This window comes from Vidua macroura, chromosome 1 (genome assembly GCF_024509145.1).
Source record: "Vidua macroura isolate BioBank_ID:100142 chromosome 1, ASM2450914v1, whole genome shotgun sequence".
Taxonomy (NCBI): Eukaryota; Metazoa; Chordata; class Aves; order Passeriformes; family Viduidae; genus Vidua; species Vidua macroura.
The window spans coordinates 104,684,204-104,703,075 of NC_071571.1; the positions used below are offsets into that span (position 1 = coordinate 104,684,204).

Below are 18,872 nucleotides of genomic sequence, written 5' to 3' on the forward strand. Positions count from 1 at the left end.
GTCTATCAAGGGCTGTCACCTGTGGAAGGGATCCCATGCTGGAACCAGGGAAGAGTTTGAGGAGTCCTCTCCCTGAGCAGGAAGAAGTAGCAGAGACAATGTGTGATTAACTGACCAGCCCCCATTCCCTATTCCCCTCTGCAGCTGGCAGGGAGAAGGAGGAAGAGAGGAGAGAAACTGGGAATGAAGTTAAGTCTGGGAAGAAAGGACAGGTAGAGGAAAGGTGTTTTAAGATTCAGCTTTTATTTCTCATTACTCTACTTTGATTTGACTGGTAATAAATTAAAATAATTTCCTCAAATGGAGACTGTTTTGCCTGTAACAGTAACTGGTGAGTGACCTCCTCCTGCCCTAATATCTCAATACACATGCCTTTCAACATACTTTCTCTCCCCTGCTCAGCTGACCCTGACTTTGGTGGGCACCAGGCATCCAGCCAGAGTCAACCCACCACACACCGTTAGACAGTAACAGTGATTTTTTTTTTTTTTTTTTTTTTTTTATTCTGAGTCCGGATATTGAACATATGCTTCCCCTATTTTAGTATCTCAGTGGGAGCTGCTAATGCAACAATTGAAACACACAGAAACAAACATTCACCAGTAGCCTAAGATACAGAAAAGCAGAGAGAAAGAATGGATAGCTGTACCTTTTGTAAGGTACTGGGTTCTTTTTTCCATTACTAGTTTAATTCTGATTACTCACAGCAGAACCTGGCACTAAAAGCAAGGCATATCCACACTCTGTCAGGCACAGATAGAGCAGGGAGAGAGAGCCTTAATAAAATGAAGTGGTGCCATTTGCTGGTCAGTGTGGTAAACCAGCAGCTATGTATTTCTCAGGAGTAATAAGGTTATCACAGGAGTATTTGGGACACTTGAAGAAAGAAATAGCACATCGTGAAATTGTAAAAGGGAAGCTCCTTCCACAGTGGAGAGAGTTCTTTTACAGGATTCAGAAATACTTCAAAGACTTCATGCAATCATTGAATCGTTTGGGTTTGAAAGGAACTTAAAGCTATTCTAGTTCCAAGACCCCTGCCATGGGCAGGGACACCTTCCACTAGACCAGGTTGCTCAGAGCCCCATCCAACTTGGCCTTGAACACTTCTTCAAGAAATGGGGCATCCAAAGCTTCTCTGGCCAGCCTGTTCCAGTGCCTCACCACCCTCACAAGGAAGAATGTCTTCCCTATATTCAACCTAAATATCCCCTCTCAGTTTGAACCCATTACTCCTTGTCTTATTTAAGACAGTTAATTCTGCCTTCCGAATGTAAATTACCAATGTTACTACAAAAACAAGCCTGGAAGTTTTGACTGCCTAGGCAAAATAGGGAGTTCATTGCATTATATTTAACAGGGAGTGGGAAACAATTATTTTAAAAACCCAGCAAAACAAAGTGATCCAGCTGGACTAAAAGTCAGTACATATGTTAGTGCATTACACAGAAAACCTCTCAGAAAATAGCCCAGGAAAGGGAAGGAGTTATCAACCCAATGAAAAAAGTCGACTTGTTGCTCCCAGGAGATGACTCCACTATTCCAGTGACTTGTTTAATTCGCTGTACTTTCCAACACAAGTACTTACCGAGATTTTTTTTTCCCCAAGCAGACATGCTGCATTTCACGCTAGCAGAAGCACTGTAAAGCTTTATTTATGTACAAATTATTCCAGTGAAAGATGTGCCATCAGGGTAGCATCTCATGAGACGCTTTTTGGAAAGAAAACAGGAGGCGGGAGATGAGCAGTGCGATAAAAGCCTTTATTCCTTCCTAGCGATCGCGCTATGTCTTTTAAAATTCAACCCCCCCGAGTATTTGCACAAGGGAGCGCAGGCGGGTTTGGGCGGGCAGAGCTGTCCCGCTCTCGGTGGCAGGCATCCCTCATCAGGGGTAGCATCGCTCCCGCACCTCCCGCCACCGCCGCCCCTCCGCGGACGCGCGCGTGCGCGCCCCCGAGCGCCGCCCAACGGCCGCGCGGGCCCCGCCGCACCCGGCTCGGGGCCGAGCCCGCGCCGCGCTCGCCGCCGTGCGCCGCCTGCCGGGGGGAGGCTGTGCCCGCGCCCCGGGCTCGCACACGCGGCGGGCGCAGGCGCGGCGGGAACGGCTGCGGCCCGCGCGCCCCCGCGGCCCGAGGTGGGGGGGAGCCGCGCGTCCCCCGAAGCGGGGGAAGGGCGATGGGAAGCGGCGCGCCGCAGCCCCCGCCGCGCCCCCCTCCCCGCCGCCCCAGCCTCCTCCTCCTCCGCGCTCCCCGGGCACAGGCGCGCCCTCTGCTCGCACCGCGCATGCACGCAACCCCGCGCCCCCCCCCCTCCCCGAGCGCGCGCGCGCGCGCACTGGAGTGCTCGTGCAGGAGGCGGCGGTGACGGCCGGAGAGACGCGCGCAGGGCCCCCCCCCCCCCCAAGACCCCCTCCCCAAATTCCCCCCCATTCCCTCCCTCCCTCCTTCCCGTCCCTTCCCCCGTCCCCCTCCCGCGCGGCGGCAGTGGCAGCGGCAGCCCCCCCGCGCTCCCCACGGGAAGCGCGGCTCCGCGCGCGCGGGCGGGCGGCAGGTAAGCGCGAGCCCTTTCCCCTTTCCTCCTCCGCACCCCTCCCGCGCCGCGGCCGGGCCGCCGCTGCGCTGCGCGCGCGCGCGCGCTCTCCGTCGCACGCCCCCTCCCTCCTCCTCCTCCTCCTCCTCCTCCTCCTCCTCCTCCTCCTCCCTCTGCCATCCCTCCCCCGCTCGCCGCCGCCGTTACGGCCCCGGCAGCGCGCGCTGGGTGAGATGGCGCTGCCGCGGGCGCGCCCGCCGCCCGCAGCCCCGGCGCCGCCGCGCGCCTGCCTCCCGCGGGCGAGGGGAGGGCCGGCGGGAGCGGGGGGAGGACGAGGAGGAGGAGGAAGAGGACGCGTCCAGCGGCGGATGCGCACGCTGGGGCGCGCGGATCCCGCGCGGCGGCCGCCGCAACAAAGGGACGCGCGGCCGCGTCCAGGCGGCGGGAGCCGCGCGAGGACCGTTGGAGCGGGGAGGGAGAGAGGGATGCACGGACGGAAGGAGGGAGCGGGGCGCCGTGCCCGCGCAGCCCCGTGAGGCGGCGCGGCGGGAGCGCCGGGCTCGCTCCGGAGAGCGGCCGCCTGGCGCTCGCGGGCGCCCCCGACGCCGGGCCGGGAGCGCGGGCGGCGCGGCAGAGGCCGGGCTGGTCCCCGCCGGGAACCCGCCCGCGCCGCGCCCGCGGGTGCGTGGAGCGGGCGTGCGCCTCCGCGGTCACGGGCACGGCGGCCGCGAGAGCCGGCGCGGGGCGGCAGCGAGCGCGTCCCGAGCAGTCACAGCCCCGAAAACACCTCCCTGCGGCCCTTGCGGAGGTAGCGGCCGTGTAAAAAGCGTGTGGAGGAATAAATCTGAATTGCCCAGTGGAATAAGTAACCAGAGCTTTCTTAAATCAGAGGTGGAAACACTCTGGGCAAGTGTCTGACCCGCTCCATTCGGCAAAGGACTAACTTTTGTTCTTTGCCAGTTCACCCCTGTATACTCCGCAGCCCTGTTTTCAGCCAATTACTTTTATAATCAGTTCTCTCTTAGTGTCGACAGAATTGCAGCAAAACTGGATACTGTTTAACAGGACGGTGCATTTTCTGCTAGATTATTAGCAGCGACATTTCACTGCTTGCTTAAAAAGAAAGTATTTTTCCCATCTTGCAAAGAACTCTAAAAAGATCCCGTTGAAATAGTTGTTTGTCCTACCATCTTCAATGCGATACATTTTCCTGGGCCAGCAGAACCAGACAGCCCATAAATATATACAATATTTCTTTCCGGTTTTGTTTCTTTTTCTATATTTCAAGTATTTACAGACTTATTATCTGGCTATCTTAAAATTTGATTATTTAGGACTAAGAAAATAATTTTGATTGTCCTTTTTTTGCCTTTTTTTTTTCTATTTTTTTATTTTTATTTTTTCTGTTGCCAGGGACACTTTAGTGGAGGTGCCAAGCCTGCAGAGGTATTTGTAGGGAGCCAGGTGTTCCCAAACCGTGTGAAACACACAGCACCAAGAGTTGCAAGCCTATCATCATTCCTGTCATCTACGTCTGCTTCATATATGGTTAAGGATGCATTAGAATTTAGGGAAGAAATTCCCAGGAGATCTGTGCCAGGTGGCACAGGATTTGTTCCAAACCAAGTATTAAATTTCCCTCCTCTCCACTGTGTTTCCTCCTTTGGCACAATGTTTTAACAATGTATTTTATCTAACTTTAAATAATTGAAAATGCTGTCTTTTAACACTCAAAATAATTTTTGGAATAGATATTATCACATCTTGAAATGTTATTATCTTCCCGTCTTTCAGGCTGAAGGTGGCCCATTCTGAGATTAATTTAATAATCATTTGCTTAGAAAACTTCCTGCATTGTTCATGGTAAGGCTTATATTTGATATTTCAAATATAGTTTGTCGTGCTGACTTATTTAGAGTATTTCTTACACATTTTTAGTGTTAATGCTTCCTTTAGCTATAAATAATATCTTATGAGTTGGGTCGTACATTTACTGAGAATTGCAGTTTTAAAGAGAAAGTTTTCAGTTTTGTGTAACTGAATCAATAAAGTTTTGAATAATTGTAAATTGTGTAACCTAAGAAAGACCTTTATGCATTCACAATTTTAAAATCAGTTTCAGAGTAATGCTTTTAGAGTCTTAACAGGCTTTTTGTGGTCCTTTTATGCAAAAAAAAAGTTGGGTTTTTTTTAAATGATGGAAATTACTTAATCTCTTGGGATTTTGTGACTTAGACTGCTTTATAAAAGTTACAACATTTTCCTGTTAATTTATAGGAGTTTTTCATCAGTATGTCTGAAACCATTAAATATAATGACGACGATCACAAAACTGTGTTCCTTAAAACATTGAATGAACAACGTTTGGAAGGAGAATTTTGTGACATCGCTATTGTGGTTGAAGATGTTAAGTTCAGAGCCCATAGGTGCGTGCTTGCTGCCTGCAGTACCTACTTCAAAAAGCTTTTCAAGAAACTTGAAGTTGATAGTTCATCAGTAATAGAAATAGATTTTCTTCGTTCTGATATTTTCGAGGAAGTTCTCAATTATATGTATACTGCAAAGATTTCTGTTAAAAAAGAGGATGTAAACTTGATGATGTCTTCAGGCCAGATCCTTGGTATTCGGTTTCTTGATAAACTCTGCTCTCAAAAACGTGATGTGTCTAGTCCTGAAGAAAACACACAGTCCAAGAGCAAGTACTGTCTAAAAATGAACCGTTCTATAGGGGAACCCAATGATACCCAGGATGATGAGGTGGAAGAGATCGGAGATCATGATGACAGCCCATCAGATGTGACAGTGGAAGGCACTCCCCCAAGTCAGGAAGATGGTAAATCACCAACCACTACCCTGAGAGTGCAAGAGGCAATTCTGAAAGAGTTGGGAAGTGAAGAAGTTAGAAAAGTAAACTGCTATGGCCAAGAAGTAGAGCCTATGGAAACAACGGAATCTAAGGATTTAGGATCTCAGACGCCTCAGGCACTCACATTTAATGATGGCATAAGTGAAGTGAAAGATGAACAGACGCCAGGATGGACCACAGCAGCCGGGGATATGAAGTTTGAGTACTTGCTTTATGGTCACAGGGAACACATTGTATGTCAGGCTTGTGGCAAGACCTTTTCTGATGAAGCGCGTTTGAGAAAACATGAAAAACTACATACTGCAGACAGACCATTTGTTTGTGAAATGTGTACAAAGGGCTTCACCACGCAAGCTCATTTGAAAGAACACTTGAAAATACACACAGGTTACAAGCCTTACAGTTGTGAGGTGTGTGGGAAGTCTTTTATTCGTGCACCAGATCTAAAAAAACATGAAAGAGTTCACAGTAATGAGAGGCCATTTGCATGCCATATGTGTGATAAAGCTTTCAAGCACAAGTCCCACCTGAAAGACCACGAAAGAAGACACCGAGGAGAGAAACCCTTTGTCTGCAGTTCCTGCACTAAAGCATTTGCTAAGGCATCTGACCTAAAAAGGCATGAGAACAATATGCACAGTGAAAGAAAGCAAGTTACAGCAGCCAATTCCATCCAGAGTGAAACAGAACAGTTGCAAGCAGCAGCCATGGCTGCTGAAGCAGAGCAGCAATTAGAAACTATAGCCTGTAGTTAAAAACTAAAGCAGGAACTTTATCAGAATAATATAAGAAATGAAATGGAGCAAAATCTCTTGTTGATATACATTTAGACTGAGAATCTTTTCAAGAAAGCATATTTTTAGAGGATTTGAATGTTACATAGGAATACATAGCATCGCTTGGTTAGGTATTTTAAAACATTTCAGAGATGGGTATTCTTAGAATGTGAAACAGTTTCATTGTCACTAGCAGTATAATGCACTAATAACTGCTTTAATTCGAGAATGTGATCAAGTTCTCTATAACAGGGATCATCGCTGGCCGATACTTTGCTTCATCCAGTATGGAATACTGAATACGATGTAAACGTTGCAATCAATGAGAATCAGTGAGTTATGTTGGAAAATGCTAAGATCTCCAAAATCACAAACATGGAAAGAAACTATTTAGTTTTCATGATTCTTAGGTGTTATACCTACAATTTTTTGAGAAGCATACATCGAGTCCCTAAGCTTCTTAATTCCTCCTTTTTTCACCTAATGTAGGCTGGTACAACAGAATATAAAGGAGGATGGTAATCAAAATGAAATTGCTTCTTATTCCATTCCCTCAGATATCCTCCTATTTTTATAAAGGTGGCAAGTTTTAATGAAATACTTGCATTCTTGAAAAAACTGCATTATTCACAAGAATACTGGCTGGCAAAGCAGAAGCGTCATGGCATTCACCAATCCCTTCTGTGGGCAAAAATGTTTGCTCATTTATTTTTATGTTCACTTTTATGCAGGGCCCCAGAGGTGGGACTGGGCCGCAAAGGGAAAAGGGTGGAGCATGGAGGAGACATGTTCCTTACTCAAACCCAGTAAAAATCAGTAAAAGCTAATACAGCCTGAGATGTTTTTTTTATTATGCAACTTTCAGGTCACCTAACCTAGCACAGTGAAGGCAGAGGAGTATCTGCATGAGCAGGTGACCAGGTGTCACTCACTGCCAGACTCCTGAAGTTGCAGCCATGGGTGTGACATACCTGCCCGCAGGGCTCAGCTGGGGTTTGTGTTGTGGCTGATCATAGAACTCATAGGTCTTGTTCAAGTTTAAAAGCTTCCATCTTTTGACACACCACCCCTCATCAAGAGGGAGACTTCAGTGAGTGAATTCTGTTGTAATTGATCCTGGGTGAGTGTTCACTATTAGTCAATTGCTTAATCTATTTTTTTTTTTAAACCAGCTGGGGTACATGCTGATAACAATAGTTAACTCACAGAGTCAAGAAAACAAGTGGTCTTTGGATTGCAGTCTGCTACTTGTGGTCATCAAGAGAAGACCCAATAACAGTGGCAATGTAATCCAAAGGTATATCAACCCTTTATTTTAAATTTGTAAATACTACAGCTGTTGTGAAAACTTCATTTGAAGTTGGAATGGGCAAAAAACACACTCTTGGGCACACGGTTGGTAACATTGGTCACTTGCGATACCTATAGCATATCAAAGTGTTAGACCAGTTTCTGATAAGTTACTGTGTGGTAGATCACATCTTGCTTTTCTAAATAGAAATTTAAAATAGTGTTTTTGGAACTGTTATATGGAACTTCAATTATTGAGGGTTTTTATTTGGTTGAGTTTTTTTTTTTTTACAGCTTAATTTTATTCATGTATTCATCAGGTTAAGCAGTTATCTTAAAATGCCAGTAATTGTTCAAACGCTGGTCTGTAAATAAAACATGACCTTAATATTTTAGAAAATGTAAACTTTGGACCTTTACCAATATATTTTTTTAAAATGTTGCTTCATTTTGCATTCAGTAATATTAGTTTGTAAACAAACTATACATTTTGTACCTGTGCAACATCAGAGGATGTGTATTCATTGCATTTTATTGGTTCTCTTGAGGAACATGATAAATGACCATTGTTAAAATGTTTTACTGTATATGATCATAGATATAAAGATAGTAGGTCCAAAATAGGATCTACTTTTTTTTTCTAAATATATTAGTCTTGCTATGTTTTCTTATCTGAAATTGTGTGCACTTCTTCCTGTGTAAGTTGGGGTTGAAAAGACTGTACAAAACAGATCTGTTGTGGTAAGAGTTCAAAAATGTAAAATGTGAAGGAAGTAAATTTTCTCAAGGTCTGCTATGAAGAATGCAAGAAGCCATGAGCTTAAATTACAGCATTAAGCAATTATGTTAGGGAAAAAAACCCAAATTTTAAAGGATTTTAATAATGAATCACTAAAAGAGAATGCCTGGGGAGGTACTGCAATCTCCACTAGTAGTAACATTCAAGAGTGGGTTAGACAAACAAAAATAGGAATTAGTTAAATATGGTTAATTCTGCCTTGAAGCTGAGGGATAAGTGCAATAACCTCTCAAGAAAAGCCTCATTGGGATTTTTTTTTGGAAAGTAATAAATTGAAATGGAGCTCACTGGGGCAGCACACACTGGAGTGGAAAGACCAAACTCAAGTATTACAGTTAAAGAAAACTCCTGACTTTTGAGCACAAGTAGTCAGGGTGTGAGTTTGAAATTGTTAGAGAAAAGCAGGCTTGCATTAGAAGACTCACAGTGGAAAGAGTGAGAACATTGTGTGTTACATCAGAGTAGATTCTGCTTTTGCTACAGCTTATAGCTGTAAAAGTTACAGGTGTGGAGGGATGGAGATATCCTTAGCTGTATACATACTCTTGTTAATGTGTTCTAAACTAATCTGTATATTCTGAAGGAATGTTAGCCTATATATTGTGGCAGTGTGTCTGTGAAGTTCAGGTAAATTTGTCTGCATCTTACAACGCTACTGCTCCCGTCTCTCTCCTGTCTGTGCCAAAAGACACCATGCACAAAAGCAGGTCTTCATCAGCTCCAAGCCATTGAGGTTTTCCAGTGTGATAAACTGTAAGCTATGAGCTGTGTTCATTGAGGAATGGGCACATTTTTATTTTTGCTTAGACAAGGATGGCAACTTTTTTTAGTGTTTGAGACAGTGGATGAGATTCTGTCCAATTAATGGAAAATTTGCTGTTGGTTCTATTGGGGCCAGACTAATCTAACATTCCTTAGAAGGTTTTTTTAAAAGAGAAAAAGGAACAAAAATAACACATTTTGAACTGTGATATCTGCTTAATTTCTCATCCTAATCGTATTAGCCATGGGCATGCTGCTGATTATTTGGCACAACTCAGTTTGGAAACTAGAAGTTCAGGAAAGAATACCCTTCAGCCCTTCTCCACTCCCCAGCCCTTCTTTTACATACTACTCTTATCAATATTTTTAAAAATATTAGAAAATTAAGCAAATCACAATTGAGTGAGTACTTGTGGTTTTGTTATTCTGCTTTAATCTTTTAGAAAAGTTTAGACCTGGTGATCAGAGTTTCAAAGCTTGTTTTGTGACAAGGAATTCCTCATGCTCACTTCAGTAGCAAAAGTTTGAGGTCAGCTTCTATTTGTTCCAGTAAGCTACAGAATGCTAAATACTCCTCAAAATCTTGCCATTTAGGTAGCCAAACTGGAGTTCTTTTGAAGATCAGTCCTCAGTTTTCTAATACAGAGATTGCTTTCATGTTTCCATTAAGTGGGGTTACTTAAAATTAATAGAGTTGTGTGAAATACAGAATAGAGTATCAGATTATATCAGGAAGTCTACCCTAAAGTTAGAGTATACTTTTAGTGGCAGATTATCTTTTATTAGCTATTCTATTAATACAGACAACTATGGTGTTATAGAGGAGACAAAGCATTTATGAAAGAGACTACATCATCTACTGCGTGCAACAGATGACTTTTCTGAATGCAAACATTTACAGATAGGTACAGAACAGGATAATTCTGCCTGAACAGTAAAGACAGATCTAAGGAATTTTCATCTTTTTCAGTTAGTCCTTAGATCACAGTAGTGTGCCCAGTCAGCCTGAAATGTGAACATTTCATTAAAAATTCCATTACAGCAGTTGGTCTGTCATTTGTCTTCATATAGATCTAAAACAATTATAGTAACATTCTTATTCATTTCAGAACAGATGGAGGATTTCCATTAATAGATCAGTTAAATATATGTCATAAGAGTTGAGACACCTATTCTCAGGAAGTATTTTTAAATGTAATGCAAGAAATCTGAAATAACAGAATAGCTAAAAATAGTGATTTATACAGTGTTGATATGTTTTCCAGTGTTTTTCTCTCCACTGTCCTATGTTATTTTTATTTACATGCCCTGATCATTTAGATATTTATAGAACTCTGAAACTTGGTGAACTTCAGTGGTTCCAATATGAACAGCAATGTAACTCTTTAAAATAGAAATAATATTTTTGTATCTGGTTAATACATATTTTTAAATTTACTGGTATTTTTACTGTGTAGTAGCTAAGCATCTAATTTTTTATAGGTAAACCTGAAAAACATGTGGACTGTATGAATAAAGATGTACTACATCTGATCTATTTGGTATAGGGGTAACAAAAACCATGGTCAAAGCAGAACTTCTGGATACCTGTATCTCAGATTCCTTCCATGATTTTTTTTTTATAAGTCTGTACTTTGAGAGTGAGTTTGTAAAACAAATAGTACTAACAAGAAATTAGAATTCTTACCGAATTGAAATTCCAAATGTATTTTCTTTTTGATAATACTGAGCCATTTTAAAGAAGTATAAAGGACAGTAACTCCATGGCAATAAATAGATCTAAAGTTGTATTTTCATTCAGAAGTAAAATAAATTCATAAATAGGATACATTCAATATAGATAATATTTATGAAATCATTAAAACATGAGAGGTCTTTTTTGCTTTTTCCATCAGAGCATGAAAGTTTTTTATGTTTAGAAAAATGTATTTTATGATGTAAACCCATTCTGTTAAAAACAATAACCAAAACCACCCAAATCCTACAGTGCTTCTACTTGCAGTTTTCTGACCTCCTCCCAATGGCCTATTTATACATTTAAGTAATCTGTATATGCAAGCAACATAGAATATTTTTGTCTTTTAAAATATTTTAAAGACCAAGCTTCTTTGCATCTAAGTTTTCATTCTTCACTAATAAAAATCCTTTATTTTTCCAGGGTAGAGGATACCACAAGCACTGCTTACAAGAACAAAGCACTGTAGTGCAAATTGCTCAGACAGGAGAATGGAGTGTAGTGGAGCTCCACTGGCTCCACTGGTGGAGCTTCCACTAGGGTCAGTGGAAGAACAGCCTCAGATTGGAGCAGCTTAAGCTATTGTGGAGCTGCCCGCTGAGGCAGCAGCTTTGTGTTTTGACTGCCATAGTGAAACTGAAAATTGTTGCTAGAAGCGGTAATCTCATTTTCTCTTTTCCTTTCTTCCTGTTACCTTTTGCACCTGTTTCATTTGCCTTGTTTGCCTCAGATTTAGCGGCTTTTGTGCCTTTAGAGTAAGCCAGTGGAGTGATATTACATAAGAAAGCAATTCAGTGCTTAAGTGAGTTAGTTTTAAATTGACCTACCTTGTTGAACAAATTCATTAGGTTTGATCCAAAGTAAGTGGTAGGAGCACATTGCTGGAGTTAGGAGAAGGATTGGAGCAGGGCTTGCCCAGCTTTGGCATGACATTAAATACAAGGTGATGAAGCACAGCACGTGTTGCACAGTGTTTGTGAGAAGCTGCTAGGCAACAGAAGGCATCAGACACCATTTCTTTGCAACATCCACTGCTGGTAGACTTGTGGGATTTTGAAGAGGGTGATCTGTGTGTGTCACTTCTGCTTTTTCAGGAGAATGGAATCTGGGGGTTGAAGTTGTGGGGGCTATTTTTTCTCTGTCTTTTTTGTTGTTTAATCTACTACTGTTTGCCTCTTATCCAACAGTCCTGCACGGTCTTGAATAGTGGCAAATTGCTCAAGCTAAGGAGAAAGGGTTCTTAATAAAAGACAATAGGTATTTAACTCACTGAAGGACAAAATTGGAATCCCAAAAGTATGAAAAAATACATTTTTTTCAACAGAAGTTAATCTTTGCAAGTATTAGAAGTAAACAATATTCACTTCATAGTAATTTACATCTATTGTAGATCTGGTTTAGATACCATGCTGGGTAAAGAAAAAGAATCACTCTTTTTAGTTAATGCAGACAATATATATCCAAAGTTTAGAGATAGATTCTGTATTTTACTAGGTGATGTCAGCTAGACTGATTTTATCATAATTTGATTTTCTGCCTTTTCAGTTTAGGGTTCTGTGGCAAACCTAAAATTTTCAAATAAGTGATTTTGATTTATTTCCACCTATAAATATTAATCTGTTTAAAGGCCTGGATATAAAAATTGTAGGTTTTCTTACATTTCAACTTGGTTCTTGACATTAATGAGTTTTAAATGTAAGTCTTGAATTGTGTAGCTGAGGCATTCCTTGTTAAGAGTATTCCTTGTTAAGAATGCCTCCAGAAGGCATTCCTTGTTAAGAGTTGCCTTCTTTCAGTGTAAAGTTCTTCCCTGGAAATTACTTCTGTTCACTGATATTTCTCATGGTTCTCTATGCATTTAACAAGGATTTTTTCCCATTTGAAGTAATAGCATTTAAATATTTCCTTTTTACAAGGTGCTTTATTACAGCTATTACTGATTTTGATATTTTAGTAATTTTCATCCAAATTCTCCAGTAACTCTTATAACAAGCATGGCCCCTATGTTCTTGCTCTTAAAGTATAAAAGAGAACTTATACCAGGATTTGGAGACATAAACTTTGTAATACTTGTGTAAGGTTTCAATCTTTAACTTTACAGGACTGTAGAGGAAATCTTATACTCCTGAAAAGCAGTAAGATCTCTTTGACTGCTTGTATTGGAAAGAGTTGATTTTTAAAAACATTTGCATATGTTTATTCTATTTGTCTTTGTGGATGTTTTTAAATCTGAGATCAAATAAGGGAAAAGAATTCAACAGTTCATTTGCACAGTGGGAAGGAGCAGCTCTACCTTTTTGTATTTCAGCGGAGTTAAAGGTCTGAACATAACTGGGGTTGGTTACTAGACTAACAGTTGTCTACAACTCTACATATAGTAACAATTAAAACTTACAGTTTTTAAAGAGCCTGACAAGCATAGGCCTGGTTTGCTTTTGCTTGAGCTGTGCAATTCAGTCTACACAAAAAACCCAACCCTGAAATACATGAGAAATGCTTACTTTAAAATATCATTGCTGCCATCATAATCAGATGTATGTTAGATACAAATGTTTTAATTGAAGTGAACAATTAACACATTTTAAGAGTCTTAATCAATGTTTTCAATATGAAGTATAGGATTCATTTTCCATTTCAATAATTAACTTCTGTTCTGTTGTGTTACTTTCTTGTAGATCTCCCATTGTTTCAAGGACAGATTAAATGGAGTTAGACGGGAGCTCTGATTTGATGGATGTGATAAATTCTACCAGCGTAGGATTGTCCTATTATAGATGCTTTCCAGATGGACATGGATTATGCTCTGAGACTCTTGCTAACATAACTTAACATTTTAGAACTCTACTGTTTTAAATCATTTCTTTTGTATCAAAGTTGATGCTTTCAAACTTAATTTAAAACTAATGTATTTATCTTGTTTCTCTACATTGCTCAATTTTTAGCCATGCATGATGAAATCCCCATTCTTTTGACTTTATAGGACAAGTTAGGAAGCTACATTGTGTATTTACCATTTGTCTTTCGTATTGCTGCGATTCAGTATAATTTCCCCATTCTCAGTTCTTTAACAGTCTAAGCTATTTAGTAGCACATTCAAATTATGACTTTAGTATTTACATTTTACTGACCTTTTTTCTTTTTCTTGAGCATTAAATTAAGCGTTTGGTTTGATATTTAGGTTTACTTTTATCAAAATATATAACTGATTGATTGAGGACTCTAATAGTATTTTTTTTTTTTTTCTGAGTCTGGAAATCATCATTCATTCTAAAGCTGACTTTTCCTTTCCTTAGCTCATTGGCTAGCTGTTCTGCTGTGGGTCATAAATGCTTCTCTCCATTTAAGTTCCTTGAAAGCTTGAGAAAAAGGCCTAATTTTATGGCTTGTGTGTCAAGTTACACACACTAATAAGCTGTGGCATAATCAGAGTCTTAAAACAGTTTTTATAGAAAAGAGAAAGACGCATACAAAAATATTCATTTTTAGTGTAATAAATATTTTGCTGATAGGAACAGAAAAGGTTTGAAAATGAGAGTTTCATTTGAAGGACACTTCCAACTCATCCTATGCATTTTCAGTATGGTGCAGAATGGTATGGCCTGGTTCATGGAGACATGTCAGGAGACATGTCACACAACGCTGGTTGTGTTTGAGGTCCTTTAAAACCTCTGCCTATGTTTCACAGTGCCTCTGCTAGATCCAAAGTTATTAGCCAAGGGCTTGACTGGACTGAATTCCTTGCTGTATAAAAGAATTCCTGCGTGATGGAAAGACTCAAAATTTTGGACTGTGACTCATTCATCTGTCTTGGTGAAGGGACTGACAAGCAGCAGAGGTGTGGCAGGTGGGAACAGCTGTTACTTTGGCTCCACTGCGCAGTTGTGTATGCAGTAATATTTTAGGTGAGTCATTGAATCTTTTATTTAAACCTCCTGAGTTTATCTAGGTCTTTGTTTTTTGTTGATTGGCTTTTGTTTTGGGTTCAGTTTCTCTAATTTTGACTCCTGTCTATAACGGAAAGATACCAATTTATTTTTTATGGGACTGTTGGAAGATAATCATTAATGTGTGAGTGCAAGGTGTTCAGATGTTGTGAGGGTGGCAATATAATTAGCTAGAAATATTACCTAGATGGATATGGGTGTTTTGGGATATCTTTACAGGCTGTGAGAAGTCCTGGGGTGGAATGCATCTTTGTGATAATTTAAAGAACCCCAATAAACAAAACAAAAACACACCGCAAAACTATACAGCTTTTTCTCCTAGACTCTGTCTAAAATTTATTCATATTTGTAAATCACAGCCCTGGACACAGCCCTATGTAGTTAATCAGATTAATTAAGAAAAATGAATAGACCAATGAATTAAAATACTATTGGCTGCACTTATCTTTAATGGTATTCACTTTTTACTGTCTCGGGAAATGTTGCATGTTCTTGCTTCTGGCTTTCACGGTTTCATCTCTTTGGCTGCTGGAAATCTGTGCACCACTGTTCTTCTGAAGCACTCATGGAAAGGTAACTGGATTTTCATTTCATTACTTTTTCAGGAGAATTGCACTTGTGTCTATTTTTAATTTTCTACCTTCTCTGTTTATTCTCTCCTTGTGTCTGTTAGAGATATATTAATTGGATAGGTATTAAATGTTAGATTTTTAATTCTAGGATACTGACTATTATGATCTCTGCTGTACAGATTGCAATTTGACATTTCAAATAGTCCTCTAATGTTTAGATATTTCTTGATGACACCCAGTCACAATTTCCTCTAAACAGCTTCCTTGTAGTTTCAGATGTAATATATTGCATCTTGGCTAGTGAAGATTTTAATGTTAAGCTTAACCATAAAATTACAGTGTCTGTAATCACTTTTTGAAGACCATTGTGGTCTTAGCTAATATAGCAAAAGACATCAAATAATTCAATCAGTTTCCTAATCATATTACTTTTCCCTCCCAAAAATCTAGATTTGATTATTAATGTGTAAGTGTGGTAGGAAATAAAAAGGCTTAGACATAATTATTTCTCAAAGTTGGGTAAAAAAAAAAAAAACAAAATATAATACTTCTGAATGCATCTGATGTAAAACATATGAAATCTTTATTATCTCTCTATATTAATTTTATTATAGAATGTGTTCATTTATGTTTAGGTGATTTGTTCTGAATGATTCTTTTAGAAAAGAGTTTTAAATATTACCTGTAAAATGTTAGCTGTACGCTCTTGTTAACAAAACACTGAAATGTTTTGTCACCAGGTGGGAAGGCTCCTTCCTGAATAGAGATTTACTAAGCTTCTGAATCTATGTGACCAAATAATTGCTCTCAGCTCCATTAAAAATAAATGGCTTACTTCAGATCTAAATTCACAGAATTAAGAGTAGCATGGATGATTTAAAGTGACATCAGTCAACATGATTTTTGTAACTGTCTAGAAATGTTAACTGTCTGTTAAAAAAGTGTTAAGATTTTTAACAAAGTACTTTGCAAGTAAGCTAAGACATCTTCAAAAAAGTATTTGAAGATATATACCAAAGAATTTTTACGTCCACTGATGTTTTATGGAAATCACTCACTTAAAGATTAAGAATTTAAATTATATACAAGTCAGGGACTGTGTAATTACTGATAAAAATATATACAGACTTTTTAAAAGTGTTTTTGTGCTTCCTATTTCATACATGTTGATGGAACATCTTTAAATATATTTTGTTTAAAGATATAACCTCCTTTTTTTACCAATATGCCTAATTCACAAGGGATTTTTTTTTTATATAAATGGGCATAACTGTTGTTTTCCACATATCTGAAGTTGAATGAAAAAAAAAAATTAGTAGTGCACTCTTTGTTTTGGGGGTTGTACTGCATTAACTGCACACTTTCTGAGGTGACAGTTCACTATAGACCTCTGTCCTGTGCAGCTATTTCAGTGATTTTTGGATTAATTTGACCAAATCCAAAATCCAGAAATTAACTTTATAACAAAAAGAAGCTCGAAAACGTTTTTGATAACATTTTTCCCTCTAGTAGAAAACATTACTTGCTGTTAGCTTTTAATTTGAGCAACAAAACTGAAAACTCTAGAATAAAATGTGACTGGTTTGAGTTATTTATCAGATTAAATACAGGTAGCAGTTAAAGAAATATATTAATTAGCATTCTTGTTAATGAACTGTATTCTTTCACCAAAATGGTGTAGGTTCTGTTACCAAGCTGCATATACCCACTTAGAATTTTGCAGGTTTCTTACAGACTTTGATATCACTGAATAGTATTTATTGTTTTAAAAATATTTTGGCAAGATGCTCCACCATCTCCAAACACAATCCCTTAGAAGAATCCATATAATTTGAGAATATATGTGGTAGAAATACATCCAGTAGATTTTTTTTTTTTTTTTTTTTTTTTTGAGAAGTGCTTTAATACCTTTTTTTAATGATGGATAAATCTCCATCAAGCATTAAGGGCCACATAACAGATATAGCATAAAAATACCAGTGTATGTTTTCTTGCTGTCTTTTCAGATTATGGATCAATCATGATTTTCTAAAGATTACGGGGTATTCTTCACCTTTCTCTTAAGAATGCTGAATATTGCTGATTGCATTCACTTCTGTATTTTGTGTGGGATACTTCTACTAGAAATTCTTCTAATTGACTTCTTAGGTACCTTGTTAGTTCCCATACTTTAGCTGATTGAGAATAATGATAGGTGAGGATAGGTTAGACTAGAGATTTTTGAAGTCACATTTTTAAAGGGAACACCATTCCCGAGCAACCAGGGATATGTTTATGTTTGTTCATTCGGTTGCCATCTGAGAGAGATGAAACTAATCCCTGAAATATAAGACGGAAGAGGGAAACAAATAGCAATAAAGAAGCTGATATTGCTAAGAGAGATAAAAGGAATATCCAGAAACTGGATACTACAAATGGTAAGTGAAGATAAATATGGAAGGCATTCCCAAGGAGAAATGATGATACACACTTAAAAAAAAAAAAAAAAAAAAGAAAAAGAAAAAAACAAACAAAAAACCAACAACCCCCCCTCCAAAAAAAAACCAAAAACAAAACCAAAAACAAACTACCACCAGATGATTAGTTTAACTTTGACAGTGATGCCACTCTTGAGTCCTTGCTGAAGTTAATAAGCAATATTATTTAAGGAGGTCAGTGCTTTTCTGTACCTGTATTTTAAGAATAAGGCCTTATTTTGAGACTTCAAGTATCCCAAGTTAATTGGAGAATTCTGTGTTTGTGAAATGATTGACTATGAAAAGAATGAAATAAGCTTGTAGGAGTATCTTAGGTTATGAAAATGTAATTGGAAAATATATTGCATATTGCAAATATATACATGCAAAAATTTATGCTTTTCTTTTTAATGTACTTTCTATAATTTGCACTGATAATGTTTTTCAAAATCACTCTTGCAAGTTAGGCTTAAAGAGGAGAGTTAGTTTTTGTAAAGCTTGTCCCATCTGGCTGTGTGTTTCTCACTTCTGTTGTAGAAGTTCATGGTCCAAAGGAAATCTGATTATGGGTTGTACAAACAAAAGTAAATTAAACCTGAAACAGAAAAGATGGTAAGAAATTTTAAGTAGTCTTCTGCTGTTGACCCTCATCATCTTTATTTTATTACTATTCATTATTTTCTTTACTGTTTTGCCTTGATGTCATCTTTTATATACCGAAATATTCATGTTGCCTCTTAAAGTGCTGCTGTTGGGTACAGCTGGGTTAACGGGCCTGTGAAATCAGAGTATAAATTCCTCAGCATCTGAGTTTTTGGAATCAAAAATGCTGTGACAAAGTACGGTGTTGCTGAAGCCTATTACCAGTGGTGTCAGCTTGCAGTGAAAGCAGCGCACCCCAAAATGTCAAACAGTGGGACTGTTGTCGAGAGGGGTAATTAGGAACAATTAGCCAGTCTCCCTTGCCGGGCAGATCGCTGTTGCCTTTCTCCTTTTTGCCCTTACCCCTGCTGCCACTTCAGGGTAAGGAGTTATGGCAATGATGATTCCCTGGGGGGCGGGAGAGAGAGAGAGACGGGGGGAGAGTGTGTGTGTGTGTGTGTGTGTTTGTGTGTGTGTGTGTATGTGTGTGTGTGTGTGT

General features: G+C 39.5%; 1 protein-coding gene across 1 annotated transcript; it reads left to right on the plus strand.

Annotated features, from left to right (window-relative positions):
* Positions 1-2,432: 2,432 nt before the first annotated feature.
* ZBTB14 (zinc finger and BTB domain containing 14) lies at positions 2,433-8,134 on the plus strand. Its single transcript, XM_053997937.1, has 3 exons — positions 2,433-2,552; positions 4,326-4,394; positions 4,809-8,134. The coding sequence occupies exons 2-3, from the start codon at positions 4,392-4,394 to the stop codon at positions 6,150-6,152; spliced, it is 1,347 nt and encodes a 448-aa protein (XP_053853912.1). The 5' UTR covers positions 2,433-2,552; positions 4,326-4,391; the 3' UTR covers positions 6,153-8,134.
* The last annotated feature ends 10,738 nt before the right edge of the window (positions 8,135-18,872 follow it).